At 44.2% G+C, this 11,436-nt stretch overlaps 3 protein-coding genes across 6 annotated transcripts in view; all 3 read left to right on the top strand.

The window, feature by feature from the left end:
* The first annotated feature begins 218 nt into the window (after positions 1 to 218).
* On the top strand, positions 219 to 1,031 carry LOC115961528. Its single transcript, XM_031080503.1, has one exon. The coding sequence runs from the start codon at positions 219 to 221 to the stop codon at positions 1,029 to 1,031; it is 813 nt and encodes a 270-aa protein (XP_030936363.1).
* Positions 1,032 to 2,200: 1,169 nt separating this feature from the next.
* On the top strand, positions 2,201 to 3,421 carry LOC115961521. The gene has a single exon (XM_031080497.1). The coding sequence runs from the start codon at positions 2,201 to 2,203 to the stop codon at positions 3,419 to 3,421; it is 1,221 nt and encodes a 406-aa protein (XP_030936357.1).
* A 7,431-nt stretch (positions 3,422 to 10,852) lies between these two features.
* LOC115975023 (hydroxypyruvate reductase) overlaps positions 10,853 to 11,436 on the top strand; it is a 29,984-nt gene continuing 29,400 nt past the window's right edge. For 2 of the 4 annotated variants that reach the window (XM_031095649.1, XM_031095651.1), the window contains exon 1: positions 10,916 to 10,995. Coding sequence is in view for 1 of the 4 variants with exons in the window: in XM_031095648.1 (XP_030951508.1) it covers positions 10,923 to 10,995 (73 nt within the window). In the remaining 3 variants the exon portion in view is untranslated. Of the gene's footprint in view, positions 10,996 to 11,436 lie in introns of all 4 variants that reach the window. The other 2 variants (XM_031095648.1, XM_031095650.1) reach the window with 2 other exon arrangements.

Raw genomic sequence — 11,436 nt, 5'->3', positions numbered from 1 at the left:
AGGACCAGCAGATGGGGAAGGGTAAAGCGAAGGTTGTCCCTCAAGAGAGGAAGGACTTCAGGTCGGACCGCTTTAATAGTAGTAACAGGCCGAGAAGAGACTACGCAGAACAGTCTGGATCCACTAGGGCACAGGCAGTCCATGCTGTGTTCTGAGAACTATTACACAAGATCCTAGAGAAGGTGAAGGGCGAACCGTTCTTTCAATGGCCGAACAGGATGGCAGGTGACCCCTCGAAACGTAATCAGAATCTATATTGCGTGTACCACCAAGAGCCAGGTCACACCACCGATGATTGCAGGAATCTGAAAAATCATTTGGACTGGCTTGTCCGAGAAGGGAAGTTGAGGCACCTGTTACATCACCCTGAAGGATGGCAGGAACAGTCGAATATCGAAACCAGACAAAGTACATTGAGGCCACCCATTGGCACCATAAATGTCATTCTTGTCGCACCTGGAAGGACCGGTTCCAGCACTTTCAGAGTAATGTCAGTGGGCAGGTTCCCGACTGAGCCGGACGACAGGGAATCCAAGAGAGCCAGAATAATTGCCACGCCCTTAATCGGGTTCTCGGATGTGGACAAACAAGGAACCCTTCAACCCCACGATGATGCCCTAGTCGTCACGCTCAGAATTGGAGGTTATGACGTGAAAAGAGTGCTGGTTGATCAAGGCAGCGCCGTGGAAGTAATGTATCCTGACTTATATAAAGGATTGAACTTGAAACCAGAGGACCTGTCGCCATATGACTCCCCTTTGGTCAGTTTTGAAGGAAGAACCGTCACCCCGAAAGGCATGATTAGGCTGCCTGTACAAACAGGCTTAGACGTGGTGGAAGTGAACTTCATTGTGGTAGATGCGTACTCCCCCTACACAGCAATCGTGGCCCGACCATGGCTTCATGCACTAAGGGCTGTGCCATCAACCTTGCACCAAAAAGTGAAGTATCTGTCAGGAGGTCAAGTCAAAGAAATAATAGGGAACCAAACCAGGGCCAGGCAATGCATGGTGTCTGCAATCTCACGATGACCAAATAGCGAACCTTCCACCTCAACTGAGAACCGCTTGTAGCAATTAATGACCCCGGTCCTGGCGGCTTCGGATGGTGGAGAACCAGCCATGGAGGTGAGCTGTGAGAACCTGGAGAAAGTGCTCGTCGGATCAGACCTAGAGAGGTTTTTTCAGCTCGGCTCAGAGTTACCACCCAAGAGAAGTCAGAGCTAGTTAATTTTCTCAGACAAAACGTGGACGTATTCGCTTGGGACGCCTATGAGGCCCCTGGGGTCGACCCAGATTTCATCTGCCATCATCTTAATGTTAACCCGGCTATAACGCCTAAGAAGCAGCCTCCTCGGTGATCGTCGAAAGAACACACAGACGCAGTGAAAGAGGAGGTCATAAAATTGAAGAAAGTAGGGGCTATCAAGGAGGTTTTCTACCCCGAATGGTTAGCCAACACAGTCGTGGTAAAAAAGAAGAACGAAAAATGGCGGGTCTGTGTAGATTTCACGGGCCTAAACAAGGCCTGCCCAAAGGATCCCTTCCCCATGCCGTGGATAGACCGATTGGTGGATTTGATCGTCGGACACCCCCGAATGAGTTTTTTGGACGCCTTCCAAGGCTATCATCAGATACCCCTGGCTGCCGAGGACCAAGAGAAAACTGTTTTTGTCACCCCAGTCGAAAACTATCATTATAAGGTGATGCCTTTTGGCTTAAAGAATGCCGAGTCGACCTATCAAAGGATGATAACCAGGATGTTTGAACAGCAGATGGGTAAGAGCGTTGAGGTGTATATAGAAGACATGGTGGTGAAAAGCAAATTAGTGGCTGACCACGTTAGAGATCTTGGGGACATCTTTCGAATTCTGAGAAAGTACAAGCTGCGACTAAACGCATCCAAATGTTCATTTGGGGTTGGATCAGGGAAATTCTTAGGTTACATGATGACCCACAGAGGTATAGAAGTTAACCCTGACTAAATAAGAGCTATTCAAAGCATGCAGCCCCCTTGGAATCCCAAAGAGGTTCAGAAGCTCACCGGTATGATAACTGCTTTAAACCATTTCATCTCCCGCGCAGCGGACAGATGCAGGCCTTTCTTCCTCCTATTGCACAAGTGGAAGGATTTCGAGTGGACTGAGGAGTGTGCTTTATCTTTCTAACAGCTCAAAAAATACCTCGCCCGACCACTAATTATGTCTAGTCCTGATGCCGACGAGGTGTTGTTTGCCTACATCGAAGTAGCCCCTCATGCAGTGAGCCTAGTACTGATCCGAGAAGACAATGGCACGCAACGACCCGTCTATTACGTAAGCAAATCGCTGCACGAGGTAGAGATCCGCTACCTCCCTCTCGAAAAGGCCGTTTTGGCAATCGTACAAGCCACGCGAAAGCTCCCCCACTATTTCCAGGCACACACTGTAGTTGTACTAACTCAGCTTCTGCTAAAGTCCATTCTTCGGAGTGCCGACTACACGGGCAGAATTGCAAAATGGGGAACGATCCTAGGCGCCTTTGACATTAGGTACATGCCTCGCACTACTGTGAAGGGTCAGGTCCTCGCAGATTTAGTAGCCGAATTTGCGGAGCCCATACTAGAAGGAGGGGCAGGGTCATTAAGCCCAGACGGGAAATTGATAAGTGCAATCACTCAGCAAGAGCCTAGTTGGTGGAAAGCGCACGTCGACGGCGCAGCCAACCAAAGGGGCTCAGGAGTAGGGCTCGTTTTGGTCTCCCCCGAGGGGATATCCATCGAAAAATCGCTGAGGCTTGGATTCTTCGCCACGAATAACGAAGCCAAGTATGAGACACTATTGGAAGGAATGTCAATAATCCAGAAACTGGGTGGAAAATTCGTGAACATGTTCTCGGATTTGAGACTCATCGGGGGACAAGTAAACGGGGAGCTGGAGGTAAAGGATGAAAGAATGCAAGAGTACTTAGTCCAAGTTAAACGCCTGCAGACCCATTTTTGTCACTTCAATCTGTCGCATGTGTCAAGAAGCGGGAACACCCATGTTGATTCTCTTGCAACGCTAGCCACCTCCTCGGCTCGGCCACTTCCCCGGGTTATTCTCGTAGAGGATCTCTACCGCCCAACGACGACGAGGGCCAACGAAATACGGGTCCACAACGTCAGAGTTGGGCCTAGTTGGATGGACCCTCTAGTGCTGTTCTTAAAGCACGATACTCTACCTGACGATAAGAACGAGGCCAACAAGATTAGGAGGAAAGCCTCCCGATTCTGGTTATTCGATGACTCCAAACTGTACAGGCGCTCATTCTCAGGGTCGTACTTGCTGTGTGTGCATCCAGAGGCCACTGAACTCATCCTGGAGGAATTACACGAAGGAATTTGTGGAAGTCATACGGGGGGTAGGTCCCTATCCCATAGGACCATAACGCAGGGTTACTAGTGGTTGAGCATGTAGAAAGAGGCGCAGGAATATGTGAAGAAGTGCGACCAGTGTCAAAAGTTCACTCCGAATATACACCAGCCTGGCGGAAACCTTAACCCGCTGTCCAGCCCTTGGCCATTCGCACAGTGGGGCCTAGACATCCTGGGACCATTCCCCAAAGCAGTAGGGAACAAGAGGTTTATCCTCGTCAGCAAGGATTATTTCACGAAATGGGTCGAAGCTGAGGCATTGGCGAATATCAGGGACGTTGATGCCAAGAAATTTGTCTGGAAGAATATCATCACTAGATTCGGAACCCCTCATACACTGATCTCGGACAACGGTCTCCAGTTTGACAGTAAGGCTTTCAGAAGATACTGCAGTGAGCTGGGAATTACCAACAGATACTCCACACCGGCTTACCCGCAGGGTAATGGACAGGCGGAAGTCATCAATAAAACTATAGTGAATGGGCTGAAAAAGAGGCTGGACGACGCGAAAGGGTGGTGGGTTGAAGAGTTGGCCCACGTCTTGTGGACATACCGCACCACACCTCGCAGATCCATAGGGAAAACCCCCTTTTCGATGACCTACAGGGCCAAGGCTGTCATTCCATTGGAGGTAAACTTCCCAACACAAAGGACCACTGCATTCTGCCCCAGTGCCAACAACGGACTTATGGAAAAAAGCTTGGACCTCATCAAGAAAAGAAGGGAAAGGGCAATGGTCCAGCTTACCCACTATCAGCAAAAGCTCAAGCAAGGTTACGATGTCAAGGTGAAGCTGAGGCCCTTGGTGCCAGGGGATTTGGTACTGAGGAAGGTCCTGGGCACTGCGAGAAACCCTGCGTAGGGAAAGCTCGGACCAAATTGGGAGGGCCCATATCATATCACCTTCGTAGCCAGCATAGGAGCCTACTTTTTGGAAGATTTGGATGAACATGTAGTGCCACGCCCTTGGAATGTAAATAATCTGAAAAGGTACTGTTATTAAAGTAAGACATAATCCTTTGCGCCATATTACTGTACAACTACTCGGAATAAGTGTTAAACAGAACCCAAATCCTACCTGGCTCCTCGGACCACAGACTTGGGGGAAATTAACCTCTAGGCCATTTTCAATAAGTGTTAAACAGAACCCAAGTCCTGCCTGGCTCCTCGGACCACAGACTTGGGGGAAATTAACCTCTAGACCATTTTCAATAAGTGTTAAACAGAACTCAGGTCCTGCCTGACTCCTCGGACCACAGACTTGGGGGAAATTAACCTCTAGGCCATTTTCAATAAGTGTTAAACAGAACCTAAGTCCTGCCTGGCTCCTCGGACCACAGACTTGGGGGAAATTAACCTCTAGGCCATTTTCAATAAATGTTAAACAGAACCCAGGTCCTGCCTGGCTCCTCGGACCACAGACTTGGGGGAAATTAACCTCTAGGCCATTTTCGATAAGTGTTAAACAGAACCCAGGTCCTACCTGGCTCCTCGGACCACAGACTTGGGGGAAATTAACCTCGAAACCGTTTTCAATAAGTGTTAAACAGAATCCAAGTCTTGCCTGGCTCCTCGGACCACAGACTCGGGGGAAATTAACCTTGAAGCCGTTTTCAATAAGTGTTAAACAGAACCCAAATCCTACCTGGCTCCTCGGATCGCAGACTTGGGGGAAATTAACAGTTCTATCAGTTTCGCCAAGTGTTAAACAGAACCCAAGTATTGCCTGTCTCTTCGGACCACGTGCTTGGGGGAATTTAACAACTCTATCATTTCTCGTTAAGTATTAGATAGAATCCAAGTCCTGCTAGGTCCCTCAGATCACAGGCTTTGAGGAAGTTAACCTGGGAGCAGTTTTACTTAGTCATTGACTATCATTTTTTACTCATTAATTATCATTTTTTACACATTCACTCTTTTATGCTTGGTTCTCAACAGTTAGTGGCAGAGTAGATATCCATTTATAATGAAAGCAGAGAGATATAAATGCAATAAAATCTAAAGGAAAATGACAACGTTCATTGAAATCCAAAAGTGATCTTCCACATACATTAACAATACCAAATGTAAGGATTAAAGAAAACAGCTACAGATAAAGTCCTACACTACTTTCTTAAATCCTAACCCTGAGCAGGCTCAGACTGAACATCTCCCGCCTGGGGTCCCGGAACGGCCTCCTTAGCCTGTGCGACAACGTCCCTGATCGAGAGATTGTCCTCGGGCTACTTGTCCTTCGCGGCCGGCTGCGCATCCTCAGCTTCAGGCATAGGGGAGTCCGAGGCTAAGGCCTTCGTTGAGAGAGGCTCCTCAGGGGCAACCGCGTCGGGAGTCTCACGAATATCCTTCAGAAAAAAGATATTCTCAACTTTCCAGAGATCGGAGTCTGCTGGAACTGCTGCCCGATCCAAGGCTACACCCCAAGACATGGTGATGTAATCCCTGCATACGGCTGCCACCTCCTCGGTCAGCCTAATCTCAGTGTCCCTAACTCTGCGATCATATGAGGTTGCCATTACTTTCTCGGTCGCCTCCTTGGCCAAGCGGGCCTCCTCCTTGACCTTCGCAAGCTCGGCCTTGAGATCTGAGACCGCCTACTTCTCTGTCTCGAGTTTTCCCTCGGACTGGCGGAGCTGTTGGCGCAGTTCCTCAGCCTGCTTAGTGGCGTTTTTAAGGCCGGCCTCCGCGCTCGTGCGACCCTTTTTTGCCTCCTTTACTTCACTGCTCAGGCGATCATTTTCTTGCCTGAGGTCGCCAGCAGTCTTCTCGGCAGCACAGCGGGACTGAGCCTCACTGTGAAGGTCCTCGTGAGCCTTCTTGGCCCATTCCTCAGCAACAAAGATTTGTTGAGTGACCTGCGCCAGAAAAGTAAAGGCCTAATCAAAAGAGAATAACGAATAAATAGATGCGTAACAGGAAGACTAGATAGGAGAAGTCTTCACTTACCATAGCCATGTCCCTCTTCAGCGACATGAAAAGGTCTGGTTGCCGAGTAGCCCGAAGACCCTCCATATCGCGAGGCAAAAGGAGAGGCTGCTGCAAGGCCTCGGCCAGGAACGACGCTTGCCCTCGTTGAGACTCCCACAGAGTCGCATCCCAGGAAATTGGGGCGCCGTCTAACTTGACCCGTGGCGACCATGTCCGCTATTCCCTCCGAATAGCCGCCTTATCTCGGCTATCGACGGACCTGGTCCTCTTCTCCTTAGGCTCTTTAGTCTCTTTGCCTTTCTTCTGGGGCTTAGTCTTTTTACGGCCAACCTTGCCCTCCTCCATTTCTTCGACAGGCCTTTTTCGCCTCAATATGGGCATAGGCTGTAGTGCTTGGTCGGACATGGGAGGAAGGGGAGGAGGAGCCTTGGAGGTAGTTTGCTCCTTTGGGGCATCCTTGGAAGATTGTCCTTTATTCCACAGGGACAACTGCTGCGGGAAGAACGGGCTGAGCAGGCAGCTGGTCGAGAGGTAAGTCTGTCGAAGCGAGAAATCCCGGTATGGAGACGTCAATGCGTGCTAACCTTGGACTTCCGGTCCTGATAGCTTGACCAGCGTCTACTACAGATTGCGAGAGAGGCACGTAGTCCAAAATCAGAGGAGCGGACCGCAGTTGTCCATCCGTGCTCACGTAAATCTCAGACCTTAGAAGAAAATTGAGTGCCGGAATGTTAACCAAGCTTAGCCGAGGAGACGTTCGCTCCTTGTCTGCGAAGCCCAAAGAAAGGGTTACGTTAGTCCGAGGAGGCAAATAAACAAGACCAGAACTGAAAAAGGAAAAGAAAGCTCAAAATTAAAGTCCCCTTCAGGGGATTTAATTCTACGATGTCCCACCTGGTTTTCCTGCCCTGATCGGACAGTGAATACTGTCGTGCCATGGTCTGGAGACGATCAAAAGGTCGTCCTTCAAGCCTTTGTTGGACTTGGGAAGGCAGGATATCAACCTCACCTTGTTGGACCTAGACTTTAGGTAATATGAGTCGCCGAGGCTATGACATTCATATAGATGAACCACGTCATGCCACGAAAGGCCGAGGTTCATCTGATCGTTCAAGGCATCTATGCACCCCAGGATGCGGAACATGTTCGCGGCGCACTGGTAGGGGGCCAGCCTATGACCACGCAAATAATCCCTAGTTATCCTCCCCATTGGGATCGTCATTCCTCCTTCCACGAAGGCTATCATTGGAATGGCGACCTGTCTCGTCTGTCTCTTGATCAAAATTTCCTCCAAATGGCAATATTCCAGACCTACTCTCGGCGGAATATGGTACTTCGCCCTGAAACCTTCCATACCAGCCGGAGAGTCTACCATTTTCTCAAGCTTACCCATCCCCCTAATCCTAGGCAATGCGATGATGATTTACTTAAGGAATAACGCCGGGAAAGGCAACGGAAAAGAAATGTGCACTTACGGGTAAGGAACTCGCTGGAAATTTTCAAGGGGACGATCGCGAAGGCTTGAACACTCTGAAAGGGAAGGTACTGGAGTGCTTTGAATGCTTGAGTGCTTGTCCAAAAAATGAGGAGGAAATGCCTTTCAAAAAAATCTTATATATTTGGGAGAAGCTAGATAGACATACTCTCGCCTAAAGAAATGGAAATGATGTCAACCGTTGATCTGGCGCCCAACCGTCGGATCGAAAGGATATAAAACCACTGAAAGCAATAATTAGCACCTCATGGGTCATTAAACACCTTTAGCATTAATGAGGCACGTGAGAATCATATCTCCGCACGGGTGAAGCAGGAATCCACAATAAAAGATCCTATGAATGTCAAAATCCCGCCTTTCCTCCTCGGACAAAAGAGAAAGAGCCGGAATTTTGAGGGGCTATTGTAGGGGTAAAATTTCCAAGTCAACAATGGGCCTTGGGCCTCGCATGGAGTCTAGCCATGACCAAAAGGGAAAAGGGGGACCAAAAGACTTCCAACCTAACCCTGTTGAGCCCAACTCATTTAAAAAGACGTCCGAGGAGGAATGTCTCCTCGGACACACCAAATACTGGCCCAATATGCGCCCCATCCACAGTGAAGGATCATCCCAAACAAATGTGGGTAGTAGGATGAGCCTCACAAAGTAGGAAGAAGGAAGAAAATGTAAGACGTCCGGTGGGAAACCACCACTGCCGCATTAAATGCAAGGAAGCTACTTTTCCAGCCGCATTAATGTGGAGAAGACAGGTGAACAGTGTTACATTGGCCAATGCAACTCACAGAAAGATAAGGTGGATGTCCGATGGGACAGGCACTCAAGTGAAGGTCCAGATGGTTAACAAGTGTAAGGCTCTTGTCAATTTAAAGAGGCTATATAAGAGAAGGAAATCCCCATGAAGAAGGGATCGAAAATTTGAAAACAAAAAGGATATAGAAAGAGAGAGAAAGGCAATAGTCTTTGATCAGAGCCAAAAGTGCACCCATACGTCTCCTCGGACTGAGTATCCTATGGGCATTAAGGAGATATTCTTACGTTCAAACTGCTGCATGACATACAATTAACTAACATTCACTTCGTCCAGCCCTAGTTCTGTAACCTGCTCTCTACAAATTCATTGTCTAGGGTTCTTTGGGCTAGAATCACTTACTTGTTGGGCCTGGGCCCAAAGACCAACCCTACAGGACACATATCGCAAAATTAAACTCTAATTGAAATCCAATTTTTATATTAAACTAACTCACTTAACACAAAAATTTAGAAACTTAGATTAGATGAGACACGTGGCACAAAATTAGACTCTAATTGAATTCCAATTTGAAATGTAATTGGATTTTTTCTCAGTTTTACCTATTATTATATATATAGATTTGATGCTTTGTGTAGAGTAACAAGTTCCAAAGACCTAAAATATTCGATAAAGAATAATGAATAAAGGAACAAGTAGAAACTAAAAATATAGTATATTAAGAGATTTAGGGTTTGAATTCGTTTACACCAAAAAATAATTGGTGTCTTGGCATAATGATAAAAAGTAATTATAATGGAGCTGATGTCGTAGATTCAAATTTCATTGTCTCCATTAAAAAAACCATAGTGTATTAAGACTTATTCAACAACTTCCCAATGAAAAAACTTGCGCTTAATTCTTTTCTTTTAAAATTAATATATTTATATTTATTTAAAGTTAAAACTAAGAGAAAATTCAATTAGGTTTTCAATTGGAGTCTAAATTTTGTACTATGTATTCTGTCTAATTAAATTTTTTTTTTTTTTTTTTTTTTTTTTGCCAAATGAGTTAATTCAATGCAAAATATAAGGAGTTCAATATAAATGATTCATAAAAAAACTCAGTCATATAACTAATTTTATTTTTAAAATTAAAATAAGAGAAAATTTGAAAGATTTTACTTTCTAATGCCATTTGTTTGTCTAACTAAAAATAATTCAAATTTATTAACTTTTTACACAACACTATGAATATGAACTATGCTTGAATTCATGTCAAACCTCAAATCATTAAACCTTTCCATTTTGTCTATTTTAGTTCTTATTTAACTCAATTGATGATAAACTTTTGTGTTTATTAAAAAAAAAAAAAAGTGAAACACAAGTTTAAATTAGGCTAAAATGCAAATTGCACCCTTTAAGTTTCGATCAAAATTCATTTCAGTCCTCTAATTTTATTTTCATTAAATTGAGTTCTCCAAGTTTCAAATTTATTTAATTCAAACATTCTATCTAATTTAAAATTAACTTTTAAAAAATATTTGTCTCACATGAAAAAAATCTATAAAACTAATAAAATATTTTATAGATTATTTATGTCAGAATCTCATTTTAATTTTTTTATTAGTTAATTGCATACTTAACGAAAATTATTTAACGAAATTGGACAAAAGACCTAAATTGAATAAATTTAAAACATAGAAAACTCAATTGAATGAAAATAAAGTTAAATAACTGAAACGAATTTTTCACTCCATTTGTTTTAATGTAAAATATTTTAAAGGGTTTGTTTATTTGCATTTTTGCCAAAAATATTACCTCCGCTAAATATCAATTAGTGTTGCCTTCCCAAAAAAAAAAAAAAAATTCAATTAGTGTTTTAACATAACCTCATATTTCATGACATTAACGAGTATTCAAAATTCTTTGTGTGCTGACCATCGTACACCCTTGGTGCGATGATCACTCCACAAGTATAAGTGCTTGTGGAGTGTAGAGGGTAAGGGCCAGGGTTCAAGTCTCTAAGAGGGAGCTTTCACACATATATACACTTAGATTAGGTTAGAGTAAAATTTCTATCTTATATAAAAAAAAAAAAATTCTTTGTGTGCTGTTAATAGTTTGAAACTCTATTTAAAAAAAAACCAAAATTCCAAACCAGCAATGGAAACTCACAAATGAAACACACACTGAATTTTTTGTGTAAGCGCTTTACCTCTTTGTGAGTCCATCTGGTATAAACAGTAATTAGTATCGGGTTGAAAGACATGAGATATACTGTGCAAGAGTGTAAAAAAAGAAAAAAAGAAAAAAAAAAAAAAGAAAGAGAAACACGCGCTGAACGAGACCTGGGAAAGAAACTCAGAGAGGTGGGGAAAGAATGTATATAAGGAGGTCGATTGTCCTCTGGAATGTCGCTTCTTCTCTCACCAAACTCTGTAGGCTTCACACAGGTAAACACTACTCTCTCTCTCTCTCTCTTTTTATTTATTTTTTATTTTAATTTTATTTTTATGTCTCTGTAACGCTTCCCTTTCCACCAAATCCTTTTGATGCAATCAATAATACATAATTTATGTTATATCTTTTTGAGAGAAATGAACCCCATTTTCCCTATCATATCATATGCGTTCAATCTTCACACCCCACTGAAGCCGTTGACTGATTTCAAGTCTTCACAACAAAAAGAAAGTTAAAAAGACAAATGGGTTCTCCTTTCTGAGACTGATACACCTTTTGATTAAAAGCAAAAGAGTATCTAGCACTAGCTGTTGCCATACACTTCATGTATTATGCGAAAAATATTTTCTTTGGAAGTTCATGATACAAAATTACAAATTGTTTTTAACCCACTTTAAGACTAGAATTTCACTAAACAGAATGAAAAGAAATTA

The sequence above is a fragment of the Quercus lobata genome, chromosome 2 (assembly GCF_001633185.2).
Source record: "Quercus lobata isolate SW786 chromosome 2, ValleyOak3.0 Primary Assembly, whole genome shotgun sequence".
Classification (NCBI taxonomy): domain Eukaryota; kingdom Viridiplantae; phylum Streptophyta; class Magnoliopsida; order Fagales; family Fagaceae; genus Quercus; species Quercus lobata.
This window is presented reverse-complemented; position numbering and strand designations above follow the sequence as displayed.

Coding starts and splice junctions, on each gene's coding strand:
- LOC115961528 (XM_031080503.1), top strand. CDS start 219: ATGGCAGGTGACCCCTCGAAACGTAATCAGAATCTATATTGCGTGTAC.
- LOC115961521 (XM_031080497.1), top strand. CDS start 2,201: ATGTCTAGTCCTGATGCCGACGAGGTGTTGTTTGCCTACATCGAAGTA.